The sequence below is a fragment of the Grus americana genome, chromosome 8 (genome assembly GCF_028858705.1).
Source record: "Grus americana isolate bGruAme1 chromosome 8, bGruAme1.mat, whole genome shotgun sequence".
Lineage (NCBI taxonomy): Eukaryota > Metazoa > Chordata > Aves > Gruiformes > Gruidae > Grus > Grus americana.
In genome coordinates, this window is record NC_072859.1 from 34299831 (window position 1) to 34327256 (window position 27426).

Genomic DNA, 27426 nt, shown 5'->3' on the forward strand with positions numbered 1-27426 from the left:
AATGTTAGTGGCAGCTGTGTCACCCGCAGGCGCAGATCCGGGGCATTTTGGCATAATCTGACCGGAGACAAGATGGAGCATGAAGCGGTTTCCCTCTAGAGTTGGGGTATTTGGTACTAAATGTATTTTGCAGCAATTTCAAAGGCTGTTGATTAAGAAAACAAAGAAACAAACCTGTTGTATCTCGCCACGAGTGCTGTGGGGAGCGGAGCCAGAGGCAGCAGGTCTGCTGGGTGCCAACAGGGCACCGAGTCAATGAATCTGCAGAATTTGGCCCCAAAATTCCCTTTTCTCAGCACAGAGGAAGGAGCCTTGATGCAGCTCTCTGTTAATTAGAGAAGCCTGCTCTCTCTTCAGCAGTTGCCTACTATTTCCCAGATGTTTGCAGTCTTCATGTGAACATATAATACAATAATTAATTTCAGAGGAACAAGGCTGCGGCTCTCGGTGGGCGCCTGGGGAAGTCACTTCCCCGCGGCTGCTGGTGCAGGCGATGAGCTGGCGTCAGCTGCGTCGACGCGATGGCACGTGAGGACGACGGGTCCTCCACCGTGACGCTTAATGGAAACGGCTGCCGGCTCCTTGGCATCCAGGAAAGCTTAAAGCGGGGAAATACGGATCTGTTAAACTGCACTGTGCGCATCGCCGAACTGCTTACTCCTGAGAGGCTCGACTCTTTGGGTTTTCTGAAGAGTTAGATTAATATTTCTTAGATTTAATCGCTATTTAGAAAGAAGAAAAAAGTTATGTCCTCCTGTTTATAATGTATTCCTTAGAACTGTACTATAAACTCAACACAGCCTGAGAATTTCAAAAGTTATATGAAGGGCAAGCTAGCAAGGCTCTTGAAAAGCTCTAACTCCCGTTTTATTGTTCAGTTATCTTATGAAAGTCTATTATTTTTACACTGATCATATATAATTTTGTTTTAATCTTTATTATATGCCATATTTTGACATTTCTGTTCAATTTTTATCACTTTCTTAGCGTAAGAATAGACACTTAAAGATGGTTTAGCAATTAGTTTTGAAGGAGAGGTTAATTAAAAATACGAAGGCAGTGGTGAAATGGGTCTGTCTTAGGTACAACATTCCCAGTTCTAATGGGTGCTTCTAATTAGACAATTTTTTTTTTTTCCCCCCCAGATGAAGTAAATGCAGTAGATTTCTCTCTTAAAGCATTCAGAGTGGTGCCGTATGTGCGATGGTGAGATGTACGCTGGAGGTGTGGATTGCAACAGGAGCTGTAAGGTGGATAAGGAAGGAGCTGCAGGAGAAGCGCACTGAAATTGGTGGTACGGCAAGGACAGCTCGTAGGCTGGAGGAAGTTAGGAATGGGGTTTCTCAGGGATAACTCCTACGTCTCATGTTCTGAAACGTTTTCATTGCTGTGTTTGTGTTGATTCCATCTTTCGATCTTCTGTGCACCCGCTGTTGAGCGTTGTGGTGCAGCACTGGAAGGGTTGCCTGGCCTTGGTGAAGTTCAACCGTACGGAGCGTAAGGTCACGTACGTGAGGATTAGTAAGAAAAGCTTCGGCTATTCTCTGGAAACTCATTAGCTGAAAACAGCTGAGGAGGAGAGCCAGCGTGCTCACTGCAGGATAACCACAAGCCGTGAGCCCCATACGGCTTCGCAGTGGGTGCCAGGTCTCCTCAGCGAGCGGCTGCAGTCCAGCTGAGATGCTGGTGGTGAGACCTCGTGGTGGAGCAGTGCCTGCTGCTGTGTAGCACCCCGGGGCATCTCCTCCGGGGCACCTGGGGAGGTCTGCTAGAAATTTGAAGAAACCTTGTACTCCGGAGAAGGCTTGGTACGTTTATGGAGGAGATCGTCTGGTGCAGAGTCTGCAGTAGCAGAGGAGTGGACGCGGGGACCCACAAAGTTTCTTCCAGATTTCTGGACCCGAATCTTACTCTGCCACGTCATTGCTTCCATGCTGTTAGGTGGGACAGGGTATTGGCTTGGGTGGGAGTGATGGGTGAAGTGAACTTCCCATTGAAGTCTGTCCCAGTCCCGACGGTCTCAGAGTCCCCATTCCTGGCTCTTGGTCTTTTGGGAGCCATCCCAGCGTACAGAGTCCAGGCGTGGGGTCAGCGGCTCGGTGTCACCTGCTCACCCGTGACCCTGCGGTGGGCCAGCTCAGCTCCATAAACCCACGGAAAACTCGCATTGCTTTGCCTGGGGTGAGCGTTGTGCCAGGTGGGAGCAGGGTGGGGGGGGAGCGGGGCCACCCCGGGCGCGCTGAGCCCTGGAGAAGCTTTACGGTAAAAACACCAAGGGGATGATATTGAAGCCAGCTGGAGGAAGTGCAGTCAGGGATTTCTTATAAATCATCTCTAGCTAAAGCAAGAGCAGTTCCCAACTCTGACGAAAGCCCCGGGGGCGTTGAAGCTGGGTGACATCAGGAGGAAAAGGAATGAATTCACACGCAGGGTGACGCCAGTGAACTGCATTCCTGGGTTTGCCGGCTGAGTTGTGCCTTGCAAAGCAGAGCAGGGGAAGAAGGCTGAGTACCCAGAGAGGTTCAATGTGTGTCTGTCTGTCTTGAGATCTGAGTTGAGTTTTGGGACCGAGAGCCTGTCGGTCTCCTAAGCAAATGTTTCTCGTTAGCCCTTTCTGATGCCGAGGAGCAGAAAAGAACTGGTCGGTTCTGGGTGCTGTCCGCGCCAACAGCCAGTGAGTGTGAAGCGGGGACCACAGCCTGTCTCAACCGAGTGTCTTGGGTCAGCGAATCCAAGAGAAGAAGCTGTGTCCTGCCTGGTTGTGAAGAACCACTGCCTGGACGCCTACGGACTGCACAGCATTTGGAAGGAGGCCCACCGCTCAGACCAGACACAAACTGGTCCCTCTCTTGCAAGGAGCAAGGCAGAGAGGACGCCCCACAGGTTCTGGGAGCATCGTGCTGGGCCATCCTGCGTCACCAAGTCTCTCTGGCACGTGCCTCTGCACCTCCCAAAGGGCCAGCTGGCTGCAGAGCTCCGATGCCCAGCCAAGAGAAGAAAGGGTTAGGAACTTCTTCATTACACATTGTCTGCTCCTGGAGTTACAGATCTGTTGAGATCAACGTGCTTCTTGATGCTGTCTCAGCGAGGGTACCGGTTTGAGTCCTGGTGTTGGCCCAAATTGTCGAGTCCCTCGTGACCACCTTGGTAGGGCCATCGAGCTCCCAGTGTTGTACGACCCCATACCTCTGGGGAGAGCGAGTCCGCCTGGTTGCAGCTTGATTCCGTCCATTTGCAGTTAGAGACACTTAGGAGAACAGAGATTTACTGGAGGAAAGTAGGAGTGAAGGAGATGCTGTGTCTGTATCTAGCCATGCTGAGTGCACAAAATCCTTTCTTGAAAGTCTAAAGAATAAATATTAGCTGAAGGAACAGACATCTGTGAGTCAGGTTTTGAAGCGGGTATATATTGAATGTCCTAGTTTCACTCAAATCACAAAAAGCTGCCTACATTTTTTTTATCTATAAAGACAGTAAATTGTCTGGAGTGGAGATTGGAAGAACAAGCTGACCCCCTTTGCTTTACTGCATTAAATTAAACAGTGTTTTAAAAACTATTTTATTAAACTCTACACTTGCTGCTGCTTTCCAAGACCAGTTTTAGCTCCAGCAGGACAAGCCCAGCTAATGAGGTCAGGTGATGACTGATGCAATATTATGTATTTATTTCGGATTGAATGTGTTAAGCAGTGGATTCTGGCAAAAAAAAAAAAAAAAATCCATTCTCAGGAGGAAACAGAGAAAATTGCCAAAGCTCTAGCAAAAGTATCGCCTTCAATCAGGTCTGACATGTTAGTACAACAATATGTGGCAGTATAAATAGTGCGCCGCTAACGTACGTTAGCTGCGTTGCCTAATGCATAGCTGGAAGGTGCAATGTACACGCAGAGGAAGAACATTTCTAGAATTAGGCACGGAGTTTCTAAGTATCAGCCAGCCCCCTCACATAACGCTTTGCTTTCCTTGTCAGCGCTCCCGTGCATCCGTAAATAAACTCTGCAATTGTATCTCCTTCTTCAGAAGAGGTGTAATTCTGCGGCTCCGGTGGTGCGGAGCTGAGCCCGAGCAAGCGAGGTCCGGTGCCGGTGAGCCAAGGCCACAGCACGGCTCCTGCGAGCTCGCAGCTGGGTACCGAGCGAGTGGAAGCCGAGATTTCCAGCCCGAATGCTCTGTCTCTTTGCATCTCTGAATTTGAGTCATGAACTTAACCAGTCACACATTTTTATGCAATTTAATATCTTTTACGTGGCTGCATTTTCTCTTCTGTTATTAAAAAAGGGAAAGCTCTCATGGGCATGAATGAGGATTTATGTAATAGGTTGCAATGGCTCCATCAAAGCCATTGTGCTCTATCTTGTGAATATCTATTTAATCAGTGGTTTTAAAAAAAGACCTTATTTGTGCTAAGTGATTTTTCTTTCTTAGACTGCAGCGAGAATTTCTTACTCTTGTGAAGATGGGAGTGCAGCCCATCCAGCTACTCTAGGCTTGAATGCCGCTATTGAGCCGCCTTTACGCTGGAAAGAGGTTCAAGTACTAAAGACGCTACTCAGATGATGATGGAGCTGCTACAAGAGTCTAGGAAGGAGCATTGCTAGGTTGTTACTTCTGTGACAAAGTACCGGCTTTTATTAACTAATCTGTTAAATTCAAGACAATAAGCGACTCGGTTATGCTCGCGCACATTTTCTACACCGCAGATTGGCTTGAGAAGCCGTATGGGTGGCCACTATGATTTACGCCAACTTGTGATGTCTCGGGGGCACGCGGTAGGTTTCATCCCTGCTCCCGGAGAGGATTTTGCTCCGTCCACCCTCGCCGGAGTTGCCCTCGCCGCGCAGGTAAGAGCAGTGTGTAGCACCGAGCCAGCGTGCGGGAGAGTCACGGCGGGGATGAGATCTGCCACCGTGTCCGTGGTTATGGCCTCGGGCTGTCGCAGTGGGCAGCGGCCTTTTGCTTCCACCTCACCCAAGGAAATTAAAAGGGGTCGGAGTTAATTCTGGCGTTGCTTACCGGGACTAGTGGAGCCGGTGAGTATACATTTAGACAGAATTTGAACGGTTTCTGTGTGGGGCTGGTTAACAGCACGCACAAAAAAGGTTGCGTTGTTAGATGAAGTCACGGAGAACATTTCTTACAACGGTGAAGTAAAAAGCCATGATAAATAAGGTGTGCTCCTACCAGTAATAAATCTTGGCACGTAAGCAGGGTGACTTCTGCGTGGCTCCTCAGCCTGGCCCATGCCATTTTCCCCTCCGCTCTGTTATCGAATGCGTTCAACAGTCTCCCTTGCCCAATTACAGCAGTACCTTGGCAGAAAGCAGAAATCACATCCCATTTAGGGCTGGCTCCGCTAAGAACAAAAGGGCTTGACATTAGGGTTTTGTTCCCCGGTTGCATCTCATGCCACCCAGCTATCTTGTTTGCTCTTCACATGACGTGCCATCAGGCCCTCGATATCTGCATGGCATTTTATGTTCCCCTCGGTCAGATGTTCTGCCGGTTGACGCCAGGTTATTAATATAGCGTGTCACATTTGATTCTGGCCGGGCGGTAGAGAGGGAATACCTGTTGTTTGTCTCCCACCCTGGGTCTGTAATCTTGATCTTTTCCAGACGCTCTGGCAGACAGATAGCAACGCCGTCCTGCTCGCCCCGGGACTGATTGGTTTCTTGGCCATCGTCCAGTTCCAAATACATCAACACGTTTGCAGAAAGGTTTCCTAACCTGAAAACTCAGACCTGGCCCGGTCTCTTACACGAAGGAAGGAAGGAGCTGGATTTCAGCTGGAGTTCAGCAAAGGCACAGAGAGCAAGGGGAAAAGTTTCAGAAACCGCGTCTTGGCTTGCGCTGGGGAGGACGGATGCCTGGGCTGGGGTGGGAGCGTGTGGGCTGGTGCTGTATCCTTCCAGCTCCCTGCTGGGATTTAATCTGAGCTTGAACAGGCTAATTTTAATCCATCTTCCCAATGTAAATGATATGGCTAGCAGCGATCTAGCACACACGCAGCTTTTCTGCAAGCAGATGAAGGGTTAAACACCCCCGTTCGGCGCTGAGCTGCAGGAAGAACGCTCGCGTCTGCAGCTCGTATAATTACTGGTCTGAAAACCAGTATTGAGCTGGGCTCAGCCCTTGCAGGAGGTGGTGGTGTGCGTCGGGGTGTTTGCTCGGTGCCGGACCCGCTGCCTGCCCTGCCTGCCCTGCCTGCCCTGCCTGCTGCCCCAGTGTCCAGCCAGCCAGCATCCCCCCGGGGGCTTTCAGCAGCTCCTCACTAGTTTCAGGCGTTTTCTCTCATGTGAAATCAAACGTTTCTTCCTCCCCCTTGGAATAACACATCTGTGCGACTATCTTCAGGTTTTCCAACGCTGCATGTTTTCACACAATTTGTCAGGATTTTTGAAATGGATCTGGTTTGGAGGTTGATTATCTCTGCCCGCTCGTTCTTCATTAGCTCGGTGCAAACCTTTATCAATACAATAAAATGCTCGGGATGTCTAAATGCCATTAGCTCAAGAATGAAGCTTTTACTATGATGACGTGAGTCTTAACCTGCAATCAGATATAATGATTTTGTGCCATGCCTACACATTTATGCTTATTCACACTGAAAACTTCACCTTCTGCATTATTAAATGGTAATCAATTATAGCAAGTACTCCGCTAATATTTCTTCTTAATCTCCAAGTGTTTGTGGCTGTATTGCCACCTGGTTTGCTGTTACCGGCCTTGATGACTTATAGCTGCATTTAATAGATTCACAGGTTGGGGCTGCGATGTATTTTGTTCCGTGCTCCCACACCTCTATTTCTTTTGAACAGTGCAGCTTTATGATTTGTAGTATGTGACTCCAAAATAGTGATTCCTGCGAGTGATTTTCAACATGAAACAGAGCTTCTAAGGGATCGCTAATTAAGGAGGATCAAAATGAGCCCTGAAGCAGGTCTTGGGAAGATTTGCAGGTCTAGAGAAAATAACAGTGTTATTAAATGATATTTTGGGTGCCAACAGTGCGCTATCTGCTTTCACATCAGAGAAGTAATTCCTTCCCAAGAGGTTTTTAGAAAGGCAGCGCAGAGGGGTTGGTTGGGATGCCGCGTGTGAGGAGGCTGGCAGGAGCTTGTCTGAAGGGCTTCGTCCAAGGCGATGATCTGAGGCAGGACTTGAGCGAGGAGATCATTTGGCAATAAGACGACGCAGACTGTTGCAAGCACAAACATGCTGTAGAGGAGTCACGAGACGGTTGTGAAACTGCGTGGAGAGGAAGTGGCACGCGGGGAGTTTCAGCCCTGCGACGGGAGCCAGGAAGCGGAGCAGAGATTCCCGCGCCGTCTCGGGGAAAGCAGGAGAACTGGGACGAGAACTGCCTTGGTCTGGGCAGGAACGGCACCCGCGGAGGGGGCTGGTCTGTGCGGGGACACACCGCGGTTCAGGAGACTTATTTTGGATGGAGAAGCGTTCTGTAAGGATGCTAGAGAGGCTGAAGGAAAAACCCCACCAGATAATGGATATCACATGTAATGGGTAATGACGTTTGCCGCCTTCCTAAAGTGTTTTGCTATCGGTAGCTGGCAGGCCTGCAAGGACCGACATCCTGAGCTCCTCCACACCTGGAAAATCTGGGCCCTTGTTTTTACTGTATGAGTTCACCATTTGGCATAAACTACGTGAAACGTGCTGCAGAACATTTGCTCTGCCTGGCTCGTTTGGCCCGCAGTCATTCCTATCGGTGGTTTTGTTCTTGCTGCCCACCACTTCTGTCTTCTCTCCTTGTTGTAGAAGGTTTTCCTTCTGCTAAATCCGGTTTGCTGTCCAGAATTATTAAAACTCTTTTCAGAGCATGTGATTTAATAGCAGAAAACAAAAACCTGTGGTTTAAATTCACCCTCTTTCCCCCCTCCTTTTGTTTGCAAACAGCCTGAGGAGGGAGAGGGGCAGCGCGTGTCGCCGCCGGTCACTGCCGAGGCTGCACTCGAGCGTCCCTTCCAGCTCGCTATCGTTAGGAAAAATGCGAACGTATGGAAATACACTATTGTCATGGCAGCAGACGGCACGCTTTGTATTTACTGCCTGCACACGTGCTGAGGTACGGGGGTTATCTCGAGCTACGGTAATGATGTCTGTGGCAGAGGCGATGCCGGAGGCGTCCCGTTTGGGACGGTGCAACGTGCTTTTGACACCAGCCCCTTGCTTGTGCCTTGCTTGTGTCTCCCCGCACCGCCTGCCTGCTCGCTGGCCGGGCTTCGGCTCGGTGCAGGAGAGAAGGGGTTGGTAGGTGGCTTTCTGCCTTCCCCGGGCAGCGCTGGGGAGGTGGGAAGGGGGCAAGGAGACCCCAAACCTGGCAGCTCGTTTCTGCCAGGTCTGTCCATGCGACATCCCCCAAAGAAGCGTGCTTCTAGAGAGCGGATGGATGTTCAGCGGGACGCGGCTCATCCGTGGTGAGTCACAGGCACCGATGGGGAAACGTGGGCACCGCAGGAATCTGTGTCCCCCCGAGTGAGCGGGGACGGGGGGGTTCCCTCCCGTGTCCGTCAGGGCAAAGCCCGAGCGGCAGCTGTGGGATGAGCCTCCTACGCCTCCCTCCCGCAATGTTGTAGTCAATTATGCCATAAATCCCACCAGTAATAACATCAAGTTGGTGTTTTCCCCCATCACTCCTACAGGAAAGCTGTTCAGTGATCTGTTTGCTCTCGAGGCAAAAAAATTTTCCTCCAATTTCCAGCCTCAATTAATTCCTGTCCGTTTTATACCCACTTGTTCTTGTGCCAGCGATGCCCTTTAGCTTAAAGATCTCGTCTCTGCTGGCCATTGCTCCTGGTACGCGTACGGAAGCCAAGCATCATCCCGCAGTGGGCCTTTCAGCAGGGTGAACGAGCTGAGCCTTTCCGTCCAGACCCTGAGATGTTAATGGGAATCAAACAAATGAGCAGTGAGAAGCCGCGGTGATGGCTGTGACCGTGATTGACCAGAGCGAGTAAGGAGCTGCGATTTAAAATCATACCTGTGAGCCATTTCCCTGCCTTTGCTTAGCCGCAGCCGTGACAGAAGTACCGTGATTGCCAGCAAAGGAGTTACGGCAAATACTCAGTTTTAAGTTGTGTAAACCGCAGGGTGTTGGTATTGTTCGTTAGTGCGGTACCCTGGAAGAGGGTGCCGTTCCCCACCGTCCGTTCGGTACGTGTGCCAAACTGCTTAGACAGGGTAAACATGCGACTTGCTGCCAAAGGGCCAGGTTTTTCCACCCTTAATATTTTGCCCTCAAATAGCAGCAGTTGGCAGATGCTCATGATTTGGATGAGGCTACTTTTGCATTAAGCTTCTGCTGGGCCCGAAATGATCAATAAGAGCTATAAAAAAGATTGCCCTTGAAATCCCATCAGTATACTTTGCCATTTGCTATGTACAGTGTCTTTTCCTATTGATATAAAAGATGAAGAGTGCAGACATTTGAAAGATGTGAAGCAAGTAAAATTTTGCTGAAATGTACCCAACCGGATTAATTATTTTTGGGAGGGCCGAGTCTCCAAAGGATTTAATAATCTGAATACCATTTTAGGACATTTCATTGTCTTTTTGCTGGCAGGGAACACAGATACCAATTATGGAGATAAATCCAAAAACCAGGTCAAATAATTATTTTATGAATCAAGTGAAAAGGCTCAGTGCATTTCTCAGTGCAGCAGCTTTCCACACGTCCACTGTTGGACTTTTGGGTGTTGTAGATGGGCTGAGGGTAGCTTAAAACATCAGTGCAGAAAATCTGTAAATCTTCTGACTCAAAGGCTGTCTGTCCTCCCAGTTCACATTAGCCAGGTAAAATGGAAAAAAATCTGTGGTCTCTGTAACTTGTTAAAAAATTATTGTCACTTTACGCCTGTCTCCAGTCTGTCTGACAGCGGATCAGAACAGCTATTTGATTTGTAGCCGATGCCTTCGTGCAGCCTGTGGCAGCCGGCCGGCGTTACGGCGGAGCGAAGCGGCTGGCTGTGAGCTTGCTGGCCTGCTTGAAAAGGCGAAAGCGCCTCTCGGAGTCGTGCCAGGCGATCCTCTTCTGTAAGGTCAGGATGAAACAAACCATGACCCTGGCCGGCAGCCTCCTGGTGCTCCGGTTCCATACAGATACGGGAACGCTTTCCTACATACTGGAAGCAGAGGTCGTTTGCTGTATGGGACCCTCGAGACTCGTGCTGCCGCCTTGCATTTGCTGGTAGCACACTCTATGCTTTTGGGAAGCGCGGATTACACTTAATAGGTGTATGAGATGCTCGAAGGTGCATTGACAATATACGACTGTAATTCCCTTTTCATTGCCACAAATACCTCGGTGGGGAACAGGCGAGGCTGGACCCCGTGTACCCGCTTGCTGGGTGGAATTACCCCCCCCAGGCTGGCTCTGCGGGGGGAGTGGGGCTTGTCACAGGCAGAAACGCTGTAAGGTGGCCCGGAGCCCCGCCAGAAAGCACCGGGCTCAGCTGCAGCCAGGCGCCAGGGTCCACATCACACGAGCCAGGCCACCATGGGAGGCAACATCCGTGTCTTGTGTATTGGGAAAGAGAGTCTGTAAAATGTTACGGTGCTTAGATGCAGCGGTAAAAGCTGAACTGACACTGAACAGAGCATAACAGCCGGCCCAGACTGGGATAAATACTGTCCCGTAACTTGAATGTAAACATTTGTGCTGCAGAACAGCACTGTTTCGCAGAGCGGGTGATGCCAAAATCCAGGGAGTGTCTGCTGAGGAGTACCGCGCTGTCCCCGTGCCACCCGTACCACCGGCCACGGGTGTGCAACCGCCCGTCCAGCACCCTCCCTGCCCGGAAAAGATGGCAGTTGTCCCCCAGCCGCGTCCTGCAGCGCAGCCCAAGCACAGCCCGTGCGCCCGAGCAGATTTGGTCCTGATGAGCTGTGAGCAGGTGGAGGGTGCTGGGCAGAAACACCTGCGAGGTGAGAAGAGCTGTAAGTGCTGCACAGGGGGGTAATACCTCCTTAATACCTCCTTAATACCTCCTTAATACCTCCTTAATGCATCCTTAATGCATCCTTAATGCATCCTTAATACCTCGGCTGGGGCAGCAGCAGTGGGGAAGAAAAGCAGCTACTCCGCTGGTTGCTAGCCAGAATATTTTCGGGAGGAAAAAGCCCCTTAGGAAGTGGCATTGCTGCCTGTGCTAAGAGCGGTCACGCTCACGCCCGTCTGCATTTACAAGCTCTGGAAGGGAAAAGAGGGAGGGTGTCTGCTGAGTTTGACTGCACCTTGCGTTTTCCAGAGATTAATGGCAGTGAACCATAGTAAGATGATAAAATAGCCCAGGATGTACACTCGGAAAAATAACAACTGGCTTACAGAACTCAGGATTTCTTCTTTGGGGGACTTAAACAACCGCATGATGTTAGCTTGTTACAGGATAACATCAAGCTACTTATCTGCAGTAAACATGAAAAGGATTAGATTTTTTTGGAACCCTCTGTGCTAAAAGAAAATTCAAACTCAGTTTTACCTCCCTGCTATCCTTTTCCGACCGTCTCCCATCAGCTGCTCCGGCACGGCGTGAGGCTGCGGCCGGCGTGGCACGGCGTTGCATGCCATCCTGGGGCACGCGCGGCGGCTCCGCAGCCCGGTGGCTTTCACCAGCGCCAGTGCGTGAATGGCCGTGGGGAGAAGTAACGGCTCAAGGACCTGACGTGCAAGATGCTGAGAGTTTCAGGCAGTAATTGCTGCCGACACTGAACAAGCAGGTAGCACAGTGGCTTCTTCGTAGTGAATGGGGCTTCAGAAACATAAATGAGCACTTTGCAACATCCCTTAAAACCCAGCAGTGCCCGTGCTGAGCTGGTAGCTGAACTGATGGTTGCTGCTGTGCAAACCATGAGCCTCGCTAGGGTACCGCTGACAAGTAACGCTGGAGAGCAGTAAGGGCTCTGGCTGCGAATATATTCGGGTTTGTCTTTGTGCTACGCTGAAGGTGGACCTGGGCTGCAAAGGGAGCACCGCCAGCTCTCAGGTCTGCCTTGGACTTGGGTGTTGGGATCAGCCATTCTACGCAGTTCGTAAGCACAAGGCAATAAGGTAATTCATCCTCCACGGTGGCAGACCGGCTACGGGCCATGGCAGGGGGCTCTGGTTATTTTGCCCCCGTGGTACCCATTGAACAAGAGCACTGCAGGAAGGGTGAACTTCTATATTCAGAGATAACAAAGTCAAATAAACATATATTTTTGCTTCCCGATACACACGGAGGCTTAATAACGTGTTTAGCAGGTGACAGTTTACATTCCAAACACTTAAGTAAGTGCTGCTGGGTTTTCTGTGCCAGGCAGCTGTGATACACGGTGCTGGGGAGGGACCGTACGGAGTTGGGCATGTCAGGGGCACGGCTCTTTGGGCTCTGGAGGTAGAAAAGAGTTAGGAGCCACATGAGGGACAAACCTGGCAGAGCGACTTGAACGCTTTTGAGTGGCCCCTGAGAGCAAGAAGATTTTCCCCTTGGTGGGAGAAGGTCAGGAGGGGAAAAAGAAGTAGTAATAGTAATACTTGTGGTGCTGAGAGCGGTCAGCCTCATGGAGCCTTGGGGGGCAGGGAGTGACAGGCCAAGGGGAACGGCCTGAAGCTGCAGGAGGGGAGATGGAGATGGGATGTGAGGCAGAAATTCTTCCCTGTGAGGGTGCTGAGGCCCTGGCACAGGGTGCCCAGAGAAGCTGTGGCTGCCCCTGGCTCCCTGGCAGGGTTCAAGGCCAGGTTGGATGGGGCTTTGGGCAACCTGGGCTAGTGGAGGGTGTCCCTGCCCAGGGCAGGGGTGGCACTGGATGGGCTGTGAGGTCCCTGCCCACCCAAACCAGTCTGGGATTCTGTGACTGTGCCGGTGCTAGGGCATCTGCATCGGCTGTCAGTGTGCTCAGCTCCGACGTGCCCACGGTGCGTCCGATCCTGTTTCATTAAGCGCTGATGGTTTCAAGCACAGACCTTTCCGCGTGAAAGATTATTTAGAAAAAACAGCAAGCTGTTCTGATAATGGGAAACAGGTGCACAAAATTAGATAGCAGTGAGAGGCAGTCGTGTCTGTACGGAGCTGAAGATGTAAGAAACAGCATTTTTCATTGCTAATGGTGTTAAAAACCCGGCCGAATGTCTTGGTGAGAAACAGGGCTCTAGTGATTGAGAGAGGATCTTTATAACGAGCGCAGTCTGCCCAAACATCCTGAAATACCATATTTTGGAAACATATTGATACCATAGTGAAGGTGGTACTGTAGTTAGATCAGGAGTAATGCCCTGAGGAATGAGCCTGGGAAGGCAAAGCAGATGGTAAGCCCTCTTGTAGAGTCAGTGCTGTCATCCTCGGGAAAAGTGTAAATTCGTAACATAAACAAAAAATACACAAGCCTGCCTGGTTTGATAGACTTAAATGTGTCTATCTTTGTGTTTTATATTACAGATCTAGAAACAAACTGTGGGGCTGCGCAGCTCTCATGGTAACCATTTGATTTGCAATGACTATTCAAATGACTCTGAATTATATCAAAATCGTGGCGCAGTCCTATTTTTCAGTTTTTATGCCAAATCTTACCACACTCCAAGGCTGCTGGCGGGCAATGCTAATCCAGGGACAGTGCGTTCCTGATGCTGTCTCTTCCTTATTGCTACTCCACCAGAAAGTTTTGTGCCAAGACCCCCTTGCAGAGGTAGATCAAAGAGCTCGAAAGCCAAATTGTCGGATAAGTTGGAGGCAGCATCTTCTGTCGGGACACCTGGGCAGCTGCCGTGTTTTCATGTGAGGGCGGTGCTGTGCCGCGGGAAGGAGCAGGGCTGGTTTAGGATTGATTTAGGACTGGTTTGATGGGAACGGGTCCTCATGCACACTGCGGGGAGCTGGCCCCGTTGCTGGGTGGGGGCAAAGGCGGGTGGAGGGCGGTGGGGAGACCGGCAGCAGGGATGCCTCTGCCTGCAAAGGCTTGGTTGGACTGTCCCCCTGTGATAAAGGACTGCGGTAGTTTTTAATGTAGAGAAATTGTAGTCATTACTGTCAAACTACAGAATTTAGACAGTTGGGGTTTGCTTTTATTAATTTTCTTTGTTTTGCAGAATGACGCACGAAACCTCGCTGTGCTTTGCAGCTGAGCGTGATTTCTCCTGCCTTGCCATTGCGTATTTCCTCTGCTCATTACCTTGTTACAATCGCGTCTTTCCACAGGTCCAAAGCCAGTGCCCCCTTAGCTGCTTGTCAGATCGAGCTACAGCTAACTCCTGCCACCTGCTGTCGCCTTCTTTGCTCTTCACTTTATTAAGATCCTGGGTTATTAAAAAAATGACAAAGGAGACGGGGGCTGCAGCTGCTCCGTCGCTTGCATTGACCTCCTTGCCGAGCATTGCTCTGCAGCCACCCTGCTCCTCCCGCTGCCCACCCTACTGCCTCCTCTGCTCCGCCGCCCCCAGCTTTCCTCCCATCCGACCGAGAAAGCGGAGAGCCTGGCCCACGAGTCGAACTGCAGCCTGGCTCCAGGAGAAAGCCAGGGGACAGGCCACCTTCTTTCACAGCTCTGCAGCACGGAAAGGGACAGCTTGCTGGGCTGCGGTGCTGCCCCTGCCATTGCACGCTTTGCCTTTGCTGCGCTGGTGGTGTGCTCGCTGGGTTGGGCTTTGCTCCCTGGGTCTGCTGTTCCCTTTGGCTGGCACCGGGATTTGTGGCTTTCTGCGTCCAAGAGTTTCTCCTCGTCATCTGCTGCTGGGTTTCCGCTGGTGGTCGGTAACTCATCCCAGGAGTGCCACTCTCCCATGCTCATGAATTGCACATTCGTGAATCCTCCAGTAAAAACAGAAGGGCTCTGTTAAGTCCGTGATTTGGGTTATTTTCTGGCATCGGGATTGCACCACTGATTCATGTCAGTGGTTAGATAATGCCCATCCCATACAGACGCTGTTACCTTTCCTCCTGTGGAGCCAGTTTTTGGCTCTGTGCAAGTGAGCTCCACTCCTTAGAAGCCCTCGGTGGCCTCCAGACACACCGTCACCCCCTGAGACTGTCGCAGCACTTGGAAATGTTGCCTGAATAAACCTGATAACACACGTTGGGGGCAGGCGGGGAACGGCGTCAGCTCGGTGCGCTGGAGCTCCCAAGACCATAGAGCAAGGGACACTTTATAGAGAGGGGATCTCCTACGGGGACAGGGATTTCTGTAACTTATCTTGAATGATTTATAGGGACCTTGGATACCAGGCTGGTGACCTGTGTGTTTGCGTAAAGCAATTTTAAGTCTCAACAGTGCCCGCTTAATCCTGAGCGCGCTGGGCATCCACATGCTCGTGCAGAAGAGCCCCTGGGGTCGGCACCGGGGTAAGGGAAAGAAGAGGTACATCACAGAGGATGACTGCACTTTGGGCCAAAGATATTTCATCCATCATCCCTTCATATGGACATGGGGTGGGGAACGACTGTGGAATACAGATCAAGTGTTGGCTGACTATTTTACCTCTGGAGTTTGCTGTGTTGCTTCACTGCTTCGGTGCCCCCGTGCTATCGTTGATTCACTAATAGGGCGTCTGGACTGCAACTGCTGTTGCTTGAAGATAAATTCAAAAGCAAATTTTAGGTTTTTTTTCTATTGTAGTGGTGCTTTGTACTTTGCCATCCTTATTTTTAACTTGACAAATGCAGCTTTATTTTCCACTTATGCGAAGATGATGGAGTGCTGCAAACTTTGGAGAGGACCCTTACAATCTGCAGAGTATTCTGAACATGACACCACACTGATGATTAAATTTTTCCAGCAGAGCTCATCAGTTAACTTCTAATGAAAAAATTTAGTGGAAAATACAGCTCTGAGAGGGCAACTTCACAATCTAATTGCAATTCTTACCAAGTTCAGCAAATGTTTGTTTGAGAGATGTTTTTTGCATCAGGATGCAACTCCAGATGGGCTATTGTACAAACCAAGAGCAATGGGAGAACTTAATGTGCAGCAGAGATTGGAAAAACACAAGGTTAAGCTCTTGCTCTACATATCTCAGGCCACATTCTCCTAATGTTGGGTCATCTGGGGGAAATAGTTTCCCATATTTGACTTCTTGTAACTATTAAAAAGCCATGACAGCAGAGATTTAGACCTTAGGTTCTGGCCATCCCGGTGAACACCTTGTCCACCCAGCTGTACTGCTGGGAGTGCGTGTTCATGTGGGGACACTCTTGCTAGAGCTAACTACAAACTCCTGGTTAGCTTTCACTTTTTTGAGGGGAGATTTTCTGTTAAGTTAATGGCTGAGTACATGGTTGGCCGAGTGCTGGATCAGGCCCAAGGAAAGGAGAGCCAGATGAGGGGGCCGGCATGGCTGCAAGCTGAACTTGTGGAAAGAAATAAAAACGCCTTTCCAGCTGGATTAGCTGTGTGATCCCAGGCGCTGGCACAGGGAGCCCGGGCAGCGTGCAGCCAGGAGCTGGCTGCGTGCAGGAGGGGGGGCTGGAAGCAGCCACGGGACTCCGAGCTGGGCGTCACCTGCGCCGGGCATCTCGCTAACACAGCCTGAATGTCTCCGGCTCATCCCAGCGTGAGCCACAAGTGCTGTAGAAATCTGGAAAACTTGCACAGTTCAGGCAAACTGTTTCCTTGCCTTTACCAAGGTTTAACCTCCACCCTCGCCCAGGTGACAGAGCACCAGGGCTCCTTCTTACACCTCCGGCCACGACACTGTTCACGTCCTCCGAAGGTATTGAAAAACTTTTCTTCCCAAACCGATCGCTGATGGTACACTATCACACAGCCAGAAGAATCTCTGCTCAGCAAAATGCTCAGATTTAGCTCATTGCTCTGTCTCCCTTTGTGTCAGTAAACTAAATGCTCCCGACTGAAGGTTCTGCAATAAAATTTTTTGAGTAATCAAAGTTAATTTTCTGAATAGGTATGGATTAATTATCAGCTGCCTGTTGTTTGTAGATGCCATAGTTACAGAGCTGAGCTTCTTCTGTTGATTACTTTGTGGCTACAAGTAAAGTATACTCAAGCTGTCACTGGTAAAAGAGCAGATAATAAAGAGTAAAAGAAAAGAATATTAATTGAACCATTACCAGTTTCATGAGGTATTTATGCAGTTGGGTAAGTAAATGTTACAGTGAGGGATGGTATAGACGTAGGAATCTCCTTCAATACGTCCGATATTATACTGGTGCCCTGCCTGCCTTTGGATTTCCAAAGAATCTAAAAATCTTTGCACCTGTGCTTATGCATTTTTAATTGCATTAATTAAATGCATATGCTCATGCATTTTTTTATTCTTGAGGAACCATATGTGGGACCAAATAGCGTGAGACCAAAATAGTTACCCTCTATCTGCAGCCATGAGGAACAGGTTAAACTGTGAGGAGACCTCGTCTTTTATTGCTCCACCCCAGTAAAGAGTTTCTGGAGACAGCGAAAATAACTGAGCACCCACTCCCTCCCAAGCACATACACAACTGTAAATAAATATTGGCATTATAAATATAACTGCTCAAGCAAAGTATGCAATCCCTCACATGCAATGTATTATTACTGATATTTGATAAATTGTCCTGGAATTCATCAGTCATTCTTCATACAAGTTACTCGGTGTATGAAGTTAAAAGCGCCAGGAAGCAGCTTAACGCTTCGAGGTGTCAGGTCACTGTCCGACCCGGGGAGAGGCTGCCTTTGTTCTGAGCCTGCTCGGTCTTTTGTTCTCCGCAGCCTCGTGTATAAATAATGCAGGTCGAGTTCAGCGATGGCACCTTCACATCCATGGTTTTCTCTGAGACTTTCTCTACCTGTGATTCCCTTCCGCAGTGCTTGGTATTTGTTTTCCTCTTCTCATTTAGCCCTCAGTCAACCCGTATTGAATCTCTGTGCTGCACTCAGGGTAGAGAAGGAGAGTAAGCCAACATACATTTTGCAACAGGATGCAGATTCCCTTATTTTTTTCACGATTCTGTCTGTTACTTACTTTCAGATCTACCAGAGGTCTTGCTGGGATTTCTTTGTCTGGCTACTTTATCTGCCTCTTCCTGCAGCAGTGAAAAGCACCCTGTGTGCTCTGTAGAGCGGAGGGAGAGTCAGGGTCTTCCCTGCCACTGTGCTCAGGGGGGGATCTTCTGACTTAATATGATGAGAGGGGGCAGGCAGCAGCGGCGGGGGATGGAGAAATGTATGGCGAGGATCACAGCTTGATGTTGTGGCCGCGGTCCGAGTGCATGCCCAGCTGGGTGGGGTGGTGAAGGGCGGTCATCAGGCACAATGAATTGTGAGAACAGCAGGAACGGGGAGAGGCACATGCCCTGGTAGGAGAGAGGACTCAGCTCCCAATGCAAGTGAGATGAAGCCTCAGGCTTCCAAAGGCAAGAAAATTCATACTGAACACAGGCGTACTTCACTTGGCTTAGTTGGAACATGGTCACACATATGGTATTTATATCAGATCCAAATGCCCAAGCAAAGGAGGCCAACCTGCTTATTTTCAGGGTTTACGAGGGGTGTCACTTGCTAAAGTGTCCAGGGTGACTTCAGCCACGAGTTGCAGCAGCCAAGTTATGAAACCGTAAGAAAGTGGGTGTATAATGGAAACAGTGACAGAAGGTTAGGGGCTTTTTTTAAAAAATTTTAAGCAGTCGTCCATTTTGCAGCCCAGCTGTTTGAAATTCACCGAACTAGTATCTCGAATGGCTAAGACGTGAACCGGGGCTGAAAAGAGACTTGGGCATCCAGCTCGCATAAGTGCCAAGTCCTCACCAGTCTCACAGGATTTCAAAAGTTTGCTTCCAGAGTGGATGGAGACAGGGCTCAGCTGGAGGATGGTGGCACATCATGGCTCCTTTATCCCCTGTTACACTTGTAAGGCTCGGAGTGAGGTTTGGCAATTTGAACCCCCTGTGCAGCATGGGGAGAGCTGCTGAGCTTGGGGATGGCGTTTGGCTGCCGCGTGTTCCTGCTGAGAGCGGCAGGAGCTGCACTGAGCTTAGCAGAGTTCCAGCTGAAGGGGGTCTGAGCAGATGTAGTCAGGAAAGAAGCCTCCAGGGTAAATATTTTCTTGTAATGCAGACTCCTGCTTGCATACAACAGAAAAATGCAGCGAGAGGCTCCAGTAAATGTAGCCCTGCGTCTCCTGTACTGAGTAAATGACACGGTGTGATTAATGTCGACGCAATACGCTTAGGACAGTCCTGCGCCATGCACTGAGAAACATCTTTTGGCAGATGTGCATGACACACAGTATGTCTTTTGTTCACAGCTTCGATGTGGAAAATGGCCCGTCACCGGGTCGCAGCCCGCTGGACCCGCAGGCCAGCTCCTCGTCAGGACTCGTATTGCACACGACGTTCCCGGGTCACAGCCAGCGCAGGGAGTCGTTCCTGTACAGATCCGACAGCGACTATGACTTATCACCAAAGACGATGTCCAGGAACTCTTCTCTCCCAAGTGAACAGTAAGCATAAATTCAGCTCACATCATATTTTACAGTAACTAAGAGCTTTACACAGCCTCCTGTAATCCTCAGAGCTCTGTTAAGAGGTGCTTACGGGTGGTACTCACATTTCATCGCCTGAATGCCCAAGGTGGTCTGCCAAGGCATGACTTCCCTCTCCCCATCCCATCCTTGAAATATTCCCCTTTTATCCGTAATTTAGCAGAAGAGCTTTCAAATCCATACCCTGAAATAATAAGAGATTTATTTTTTTTTCACTTTACCTTTCTTGGTACGAGTTCTTCACCTGGGATTTTGTGTTTGTGGTGTGAAGCGCTCGCAGCTAACTGCAGGGTAAAGCCCGGGCTGTGTTCAGGGCAGCGACCGCTGCCCGTGTCCCCGCTGGGCCTGCCGGCAGGAGAGCCCAGCCGCTCCAGTGCCTGGCTCGCCGGGTGATTCTCTGCACTCTCCCCGTTACGCTCTCATCGTGCGTTCTCAGAGCCTGGTTAACATCATCTCTGCTTTTTGTTAAGTAGGTAACGCTCCATTAGCCTGGACAATAGAAATATGACTGTACTTATGTTTACAGTATTGCTCTTCTCCATCCTGTTTTCTGTCATGGGTTGTTTGCTAGAACTGAGCGGAAAATGCAACATAAAGCTGAGACAGATGGTTGAGCTTGAGAGGATCAATACAGCACAGAGCATGGAGCTTAAATGAGTGTCCCAGATTTGCAGCCCTTTATTTTAAAAGGCACAGTTTAAAGTTTTAAAGTGACCATTAAGCTATAAAAAAGTGCTCATAAAAAAGTTTAACTGTTATGAAAGCCCTGCAAGTTTTGTCATGAAACAGAAATCTAAATATTAGCAAGATCCACAAGGAGAATTCTCCTGAAAGAGAACATCCCTCCCTGTTAGTTAACATTTAGTAAATATTTACCAGAGACAAAGTAACCACTCCAAATTATGCAAATACCATGTTTTGTGTAAACGATGGATTTTAACAATTGCCCACTGTTCCCAGCCGTGTGCTGGAGGAGACAGCTGTGCTGGGGTGGGGAAAGCCCCGTCCAGCTCTGCCCAGCACCCTCATTTCCCCCAACTTCAGAGCTGCCTGCGGTTAGAGGTGTCCGTTTACTGCAGGCACCCAGCCTCCTGTGGCACTCGGGGGAGCCGGCATCTCCTCACTGACCTGGGTTTGACACGAGTGTTGAGACAATTTTAATTAAAATGTAGGCTTAGCAGCACTGATACCCAAGTCTGGACAAGTGAACGTGCTTTGTGGCGGGACAGCCAAGGAGAATACCCCTTTGGAGGGGTCCCATGCTGGTGGATGGCTCTCTACAGGTGCCTGCGGCGTCATGCAGCCATGCCTGCTTTCCTGCCTGCAGCCATGCCTGCTCTGCCCTCGCTCGGTGCATGGGGTGGGATGGGAGCAGCCGCACTGGATCGCCTTGCTTTCCAGCCACGATCAGGTCTGTGCTGCACAGCAATAGCCCTGCCCTGCCAGGTCTCAGTGAGGTAAATCATACCAGATTTTTCATATACACACAAGTGCTATGTATAATACTGCAAAAAAATCCCTCTTATTGACGGTGATGATGTACTTTTCTCAGGACTTCTGCTCAAATCTTCCATGATGAAAACAACCGGACAAAAACCCAGCTTCTGAATAACATTAAAGACTGTGACAGAGATCAACAAAAGCCAGGAAATTCAAAGCTGACCTTTCCCTGGACCGTTATGGGTTTTTTTCCACTGTGGTGTGAGCGTGCTGCCTTAACTTCTGAATTTCCTGGCTTTTATTGCCTGGTTTTACCAATTTGAACAGTCGCTCCAGCCGGGTTGTTTTGGATATACACCGCGAGACCTTTCCATTAGGAACAAGATTTTATGTAGTGTTAAATAAACACTGCATGGGTTAATGTTTGGGGGTTTTTTTTTGTTGTGGGCACTGCCTAGGGAACCCCCTCTCTGTAAAATGTTCTTTCTCTTACCCTGTTTGAAGTAAATTTACACATTTTCTCCATTTCTCCCTAGGCACGGGGATGACCTGATCGTCACGCCTTTCGCCCAGGTGAGTTGACAGCCCGTTGGCCTCTGAAATGAAAAAAAAAATGAAATCTAAAAATCTTAGGTGGAGAAGATAACAGTCTCCGGTTTCCTCCCTCGTAGGTGCTGGCGAGTCTACGAAGCGTGAGGAACAACTTCACGCTCCTTACGAATTTGCACGGCACTTCCAACAAGTAAGCATGTCGGTTTTCGTTCTCTTACGGCTCACACGTAGCAGGGGAACGTGGGGGGTCCGAGCAGGGTCGGCGGCGGCCGGGGAACCGCTACTGCGGTTCCCCGGCCGCCGCCGACCCTGCTCGGACTCCGCCGGCTCCCGGCTACCGGCCGCGCTACCTGCGGCCAACACCGGCCCTTGCGCGGGACGCCAGGGGGCGCCAGAGCGCAACCCGCCGCCATCGTCTCTCACCTCAGGGAGAGCCTGCGGGTGGGCACCTTCCCTGGGCATCGCTTTGCCCTTGGCCACCGACCCTCCGAGCTTCCAAGCTGTTTTGCTGGCTTGTGTTGACACCAGTGTTTCGTGAGAGATGTGGTCATGAGCAAATGGTAGGCGCCAAGGTGAGGGTTTTCATGGCAGGGCAGGCTGCAGCGTACTGAGGGGCTTCCTGCAAGACCCGCCTGCGCGTCGTTCCTATGTCACTTTGAGATTGTAATTGTACTGAATGGGGAAGGTGATGCACTGAACTTACAATCATAGAAACATAGAATGGCTTGGGTTGGAAGGGACCTCACAGCCCATCCAGTGCCACCCCTGCCATGGGCAGGGACACCCTCCACTAGCCCAGGTTGCCCAAAGCCCCATCCAACCTGGCCTTGAACCCTGCCAGGGAGCCAGGGGCAGCCACAGCTTCTCTGGGCAACCTGTGCCAGGGCCTCAGCACCCTCACAGGGAAGGATTTCTGCCTCACATCCCATCTCCATCTCCCCTCCTGCAGCTTCAGGCCGTTCCCCTTGGCCTGTCACTCCCTGCCCTTGTCACCAGCCCCTCTCCAGCTTTCCTGGAGCCCCTGCAGGGACTGGAAGGGGCTCTAAGGTCTCCCCGCAGCCTTCTCTTCTCCAGGCTGAACAACCCCAACTCTCTCAGCCTGGCTCCATAGCAGAGGTGCTCCAGCCCTTGGATCATCTCCGTGGCCTCCTCTGGCCTGGCTCCAGCAGCTCCATGTCCTTCTTGTCCTGGGGACCCCAGAGCTGGATGCAGCACTGCAGGGGCATCTAACTTAAGAGGAGGATTTTTTTTTATACCTGCTGAACAGGAGAAACCCAACAAACTCCTTTTTACACCTTTGTCCGGAATCACCATTTCCTTTTAGCTATTTATAATGAGCCAGTCATCATCATTTTCTGGCCTGTTTTGCCCCACGAGAGCTGTTTTGCGTGCAACCAGCATCATTTATTCCTGGCGACGTCGGTTAGGCACCCACCCATCTCACCCTGGGACTGGCAGGCGCTGCTTGCTCAAAGCGTCCCGCTGGCTCCTGAAGCGAAGGATGAGGTGCAAAAGTGCAATCCGGTGGGATGCCATGGGCTTGCTGCACTGCTGCAGGCCTGAGCAGCATCGCCCAGGTGCCCACCATGGACTCTGCTGTCCGCCTCCCAAAGCAATTTTGCATTTTACATAAAGTCCAGCATTTTATCCAGGCGTGAGGTTTTCCTCCCATTGATTTCTGTTTGCAGATTTTGATGGGAAGGAACCACTGCATTCCAAGATGGAGGTTAATAGAAAAACAGATGGCTGAAATAGATTCCCTTTTTTAAGCTTTGCTTTTTTCAACAGGTCAAGCATTTCAGCAGTTCCTAATGAGGAATCTGAAATTGGACAGGGCCGGAAGGAAGCAAGGGCGTAACCTGTAGGACACACAGGCATCTTGCAGTGTCCTTTTGAAAACATTCCCAGATTTGATTGAGGTATAAAATCATGTGGCCAGCCAAAGTTTAAGTCATTAAATGTTTAAACCATTATATACCAAACATCCAAGTCCGTGGCGGAATGTGCTTCCAGGCGCTGCGGAGCTTCCCGCACAGTTTCCAAAGAGCTCTGCTGGGTTACAGCCGTGCTGCCAGCTCATGATTTTATCATATGCCTCATGATATGTGGTATTTTACTTAAACTTCTGCTCTGGAGATCATGAGAATCTCAGCTTTTCTTTAGCCCCTCCTCTCCCCTCTTTTTTCCTCTCCTCCAGTCCCTGTCCATCCCCCCCCCCCCCAAGAACGAAAGGATGCTGTCCCACATATTTACAGAAATGCTGGAAAATATGAACGTTGAGGGCTGGAGGGAAAAAACAACAACTAGAAGTCATATTTTTTGGACTTTAACGTCAGGGGTTTTAAGACAGTTTCCTGATTGGAAAGGAGGAGAGTATGATTAATGGTTTTGGAGTGCCTGAGTTTGGCAGACGTGGCCCCGGACACGGTCAGAAAGCATCCGGCGCCTACTCCTCTTCCTACCCGCCGGCGAGAGAGAAGGAGCGGGAAGCGGGAGCCGCGTACACTGAGTGTGGCGGTGTCTAAGAGGGGACAGTGCTGTCGAAACGCAGATCTCTGGGTCTCTGTTGCCTGCGCCCTGGCTGCCGCAGAAACCAGGATGGGCACGGCCAGGACGTAATTCAAGGATGCCGGGAGCGGTGCCGTTCCCTTTTCAGGCTCCGCAGCGGGGAATACCCTAGTGAATACTAGTTCATCCCTCCCCGCCCCCCCGAAGGCATGTCTGTGCAACTCCGCGCAGGGTTTGGAGATACCCGCAGCACGTCTCCCCAGATACTGGAAGCACTGCAGCCGTGGCGTGGTGTCCCTATTGGGGAGTTTCTGTTTTTTAGAGATTTCAAGATTTGGCTTTTCAAAGGCTCAGCAGAGGCAGGTCGGGGCAGATTTTCAGAGAAGTCGGCATCCAACATGTGCGCCCTGTGCTGAACCCTTCGAAGAATCTGGATCCTGTAGCTCCTTCCAGAAAAGCCGAGCCTTTGGAATCCCAGCCAGCGAGCGGGTGCTGTGCCCAGGGGAGCCTGCTGCTCAGGAGCAGGCTTTAGAGCCCCACCGGCTCCAAAGATCGGGAGGCTGGGGCCGAGGGGTTGAAGCAGGACTGTAGCTGGGTTACTCTTAACGTGGATCTTCCCTGGTTAGCGAGGCCTTCCTGGAGCACTTCTGAAGAACCCCCTGGAGCTACAATTGCAGCAGAATTGAGCCGCTCACTTGCTTTGATTTTAGCTTCAAAGAAGAGCTGGCAAATAATGGATGTTTGAGTTCAGTGGCTGACTCAAAAAATTGGGGTTAGGAGGTTGGCTAAGAGAGAGTGTGGGGAAATCTGGCTTCAATTAAAATGTATCAGAAACTTCTTAGGGAAGCAAAAGGCCAAAGTTTCGGTTTTGGTCAGCCTGAAATACCGCATTCAATCCGAAATGAAGGATCTTGATTCTGGTGTCATCACTTTTTAACTTCTTTAAAAAAGAAGTCTCTTTTTCCCTAAGTAAATTATGGTTTCAACCTGAAAAATTAACAGTTTTATTTGGCATGTCTCACAATTAAATATTTTGACATTTGGAGAAATACTGCACCCTTTTTCCAGTCAGACTGTGTTTGCTTGACTTCAGCCAATTTTTCAAATAGCTTTTGGTCCTTCCGAAATCCAGTCTTTTCTGATGAAATTGTTGCTCCTAGTCAAAAAAATATCCTTCAGCTGTTCCAGAGCTTATGCTAGTGACTTGCAGCGTCATCTTACTTCCTTCCAGGTGCAATTCAAGCTGTTAACTGTAGGGTTTGAAGCCGTATATTTCTCACCTTACCTCTGGCATTGCTTTGCAGCCACCATGCTGGTGTAGTGGTTGACATTACTTCAGGGTCCAGACCTTGTAGGGAAAAGCTTTGCAGGAGAAGGCCTTGATTCTGAGGGACCCACTGACCCCTTCAGCCACAGAGACCGGCCCTTGCTGACTTCCAGGCATATTTTGAGGAGAAAGTTGCAAAGGGAGTGTGAGGTGATGGCACATCTTCCCTGGTATACCTTCTTTTCCGCATGTGTGTGTGCTTAGCCAGGGGCCATAACATCTTCAGGTTTTCCTACCAGATATATTGATATTGCTCATTAACTGCCAAATCATTTCAAAGTGTTTTAGGCTTCTTTGTGAGTATGAAAAAGGATTTTTTAACTGTGGGAGTTGGCAGTTTGAACTGCCAGCAGGGTTTGAAATGATAAAATAACACCTATTTATAGAGTATTCTCTATCCCTCTTAGGAGATCTCCAGCAACGAGTCAGCCACCTGTCTCCAGAGTTAACCTGCAAGGTACGTGCGTGACTTTGATAATCACCTGCAAGGTCAAATGCAGACGAAGGCTTGTTGCACATCGTTTTTACTAACAGCTGCTTCTCTGCCCCCTCCCCCTGGTGCAACTCTGGGCTCGTAGAAATTCTTCTGGGTTACTTGTGCAAAACCAATACAAGAGAACCATCAGGCCCAAAATATTGTTATTTTAATAGTTTGGGGTTTGCGTTTATCCTTGTATGTTAGCACAAAAGACAAACATGATTTTGGTTTGATAGTCATGGCCACAGTGACTGCTATTCTTCTGAGTCCCTGTGCTGCACAGGTCTGGACAAGTCCCAGCCTACAAGCCTTGAACAGGCTCAGACACAGCTGTATTTTTTTGTACCCTGTTTATTTCAGTTTGTTTCCATGTGATGTATGTAAAAATTGCAATCTCAAAAACCTTTTCTCAGGTGAAACTTCCTCTGCTTTTATTAGGCTGCCCTGGAACGGCATTTTTCTGTTTTGTTGTTTGCTTGCGGTCTTTTGAAATCTGCATTTAGCAATCGAACGAGAGCAGAAGTCAGTGAGTGTGATGGCTAATCGCATCTTCATTCCTGTCTGCTCCCCCACCACCACCACAGTGTCCCTCAGTCACCTTGTCCTCACCCCTGTGTCGGGTCAGAGACCACAGCAAACACAAGTAGGTTTCACTACGATCATGGAGGAGAATAGCACCGAGCAAAGCCTCCGGATGGAGGGCGCCGGGCAGCGCACTGCGTACAGCCTGCACTAGAGCCCGGGCCAGCGAGGGGGTCCAGCGTCTGCCTGGGGTGCCAAAGCCAGGTGGGGTAGGCAGCAGTGCGAGCCCAGCAAGCGGAGGCAGGGAGCAGCCGTGGTGGGAGCAGGGGGCTGCTTGGGTAGCGTGAAATACTGAGGATGGGAAGCAGAAGCAACCTGCTTGTGACAAGTTTCTTTATTTTTACACCTGGGCTTAGCCATGCAGTGCTGAGGGCTTGTGGGACCCCTCTCAAGAACAGAGCTGGCACTACTTGCACTAATTTAAAGGTTACTCCCACAGAGAAGGAGATAAGATTTGGAGGAGTGCCCATTTGTAAGGTTTCATCTCAGCCTTTACAATAATTATGTGCTTGGAGGGACTAATAAAGCTTAATTTTTACAGTGTGTGAAGCCTGGATAACTAACTATCATTTCCTTTCATGCTGCGTATTATTTACTGTCTGGGGACACGTGTAGTCCTGGAGACTTCCAGATTAGATTCCTCAAAACTTGTTAATGGAATGTGGAAACCTCTGATGCAGAAAGAAAACTGGACAGCACGGTCTTAAACTCCTTCTCCTTCACTGCCTCTCTGTGAACAGTGTTGAGTCAGGACTAGCAGGAATGCAACTCATCACTTTATTTAAAAATCTGTTCTAGCAAGACTTTGATTTTCTGGCCCGTGTGAAAAAAATAATGGAAAATTTCATAAGCTTTCCATAGATCTCTAGTAATCTAGTAATGAGGAGAGAATTCCCTTCCAGGAATTTTTAGATTAATTTTCTTAACACCTTCTGTGGAAAGAATCACTTTCAACTTTTTAACACCTTGTGGATATTTTTCTGCAGTATTTCCAACATAGGATACTTGTTACTTTTTAGCTAACCCAAGCTTCTAATGCTCAAATATGTGAAAATTTCAGTTTCCTTTTTGATTAAAGGG

General features: G+C 49.7%; 1 protein-coding gene across 5 annotated transcripts in view; it reads left to right on the top strand.

Annotated features, from left to right (window-relative positions):
• PDE4B (phosphodiesterase 4B) overlaps nucleotides 1–27426 on the top strand; it is a 213670-nt gene that overhangs the window by 133890 nt on the left and 52354 nt on the right. For all 5 annotated transcript variants that reach the window (XM_054834236.1, XM_054834237.1, XM_054834235.1 and 2 more), the window contains 4 exons: nucleotides 19223–19417; nucleotides 21436–21472; nucleotides 21571–21641; nucleotides 25694–25743. In XM_054834236.1, the coding sequence (XP_054690211.1) occupies nucleotides 19223–19417; nucleotides 21436–21472; nucleotides 21571–21641; nucleotides 25694–25743 (353 nt within the window). The remainder of the gene's footprint in view (nucleotides 1–19222; nucleotides 19418–21435; nucleotides 21473–21570; nucleotides 21642–25693; nucleotides 25744–27426) is intronic.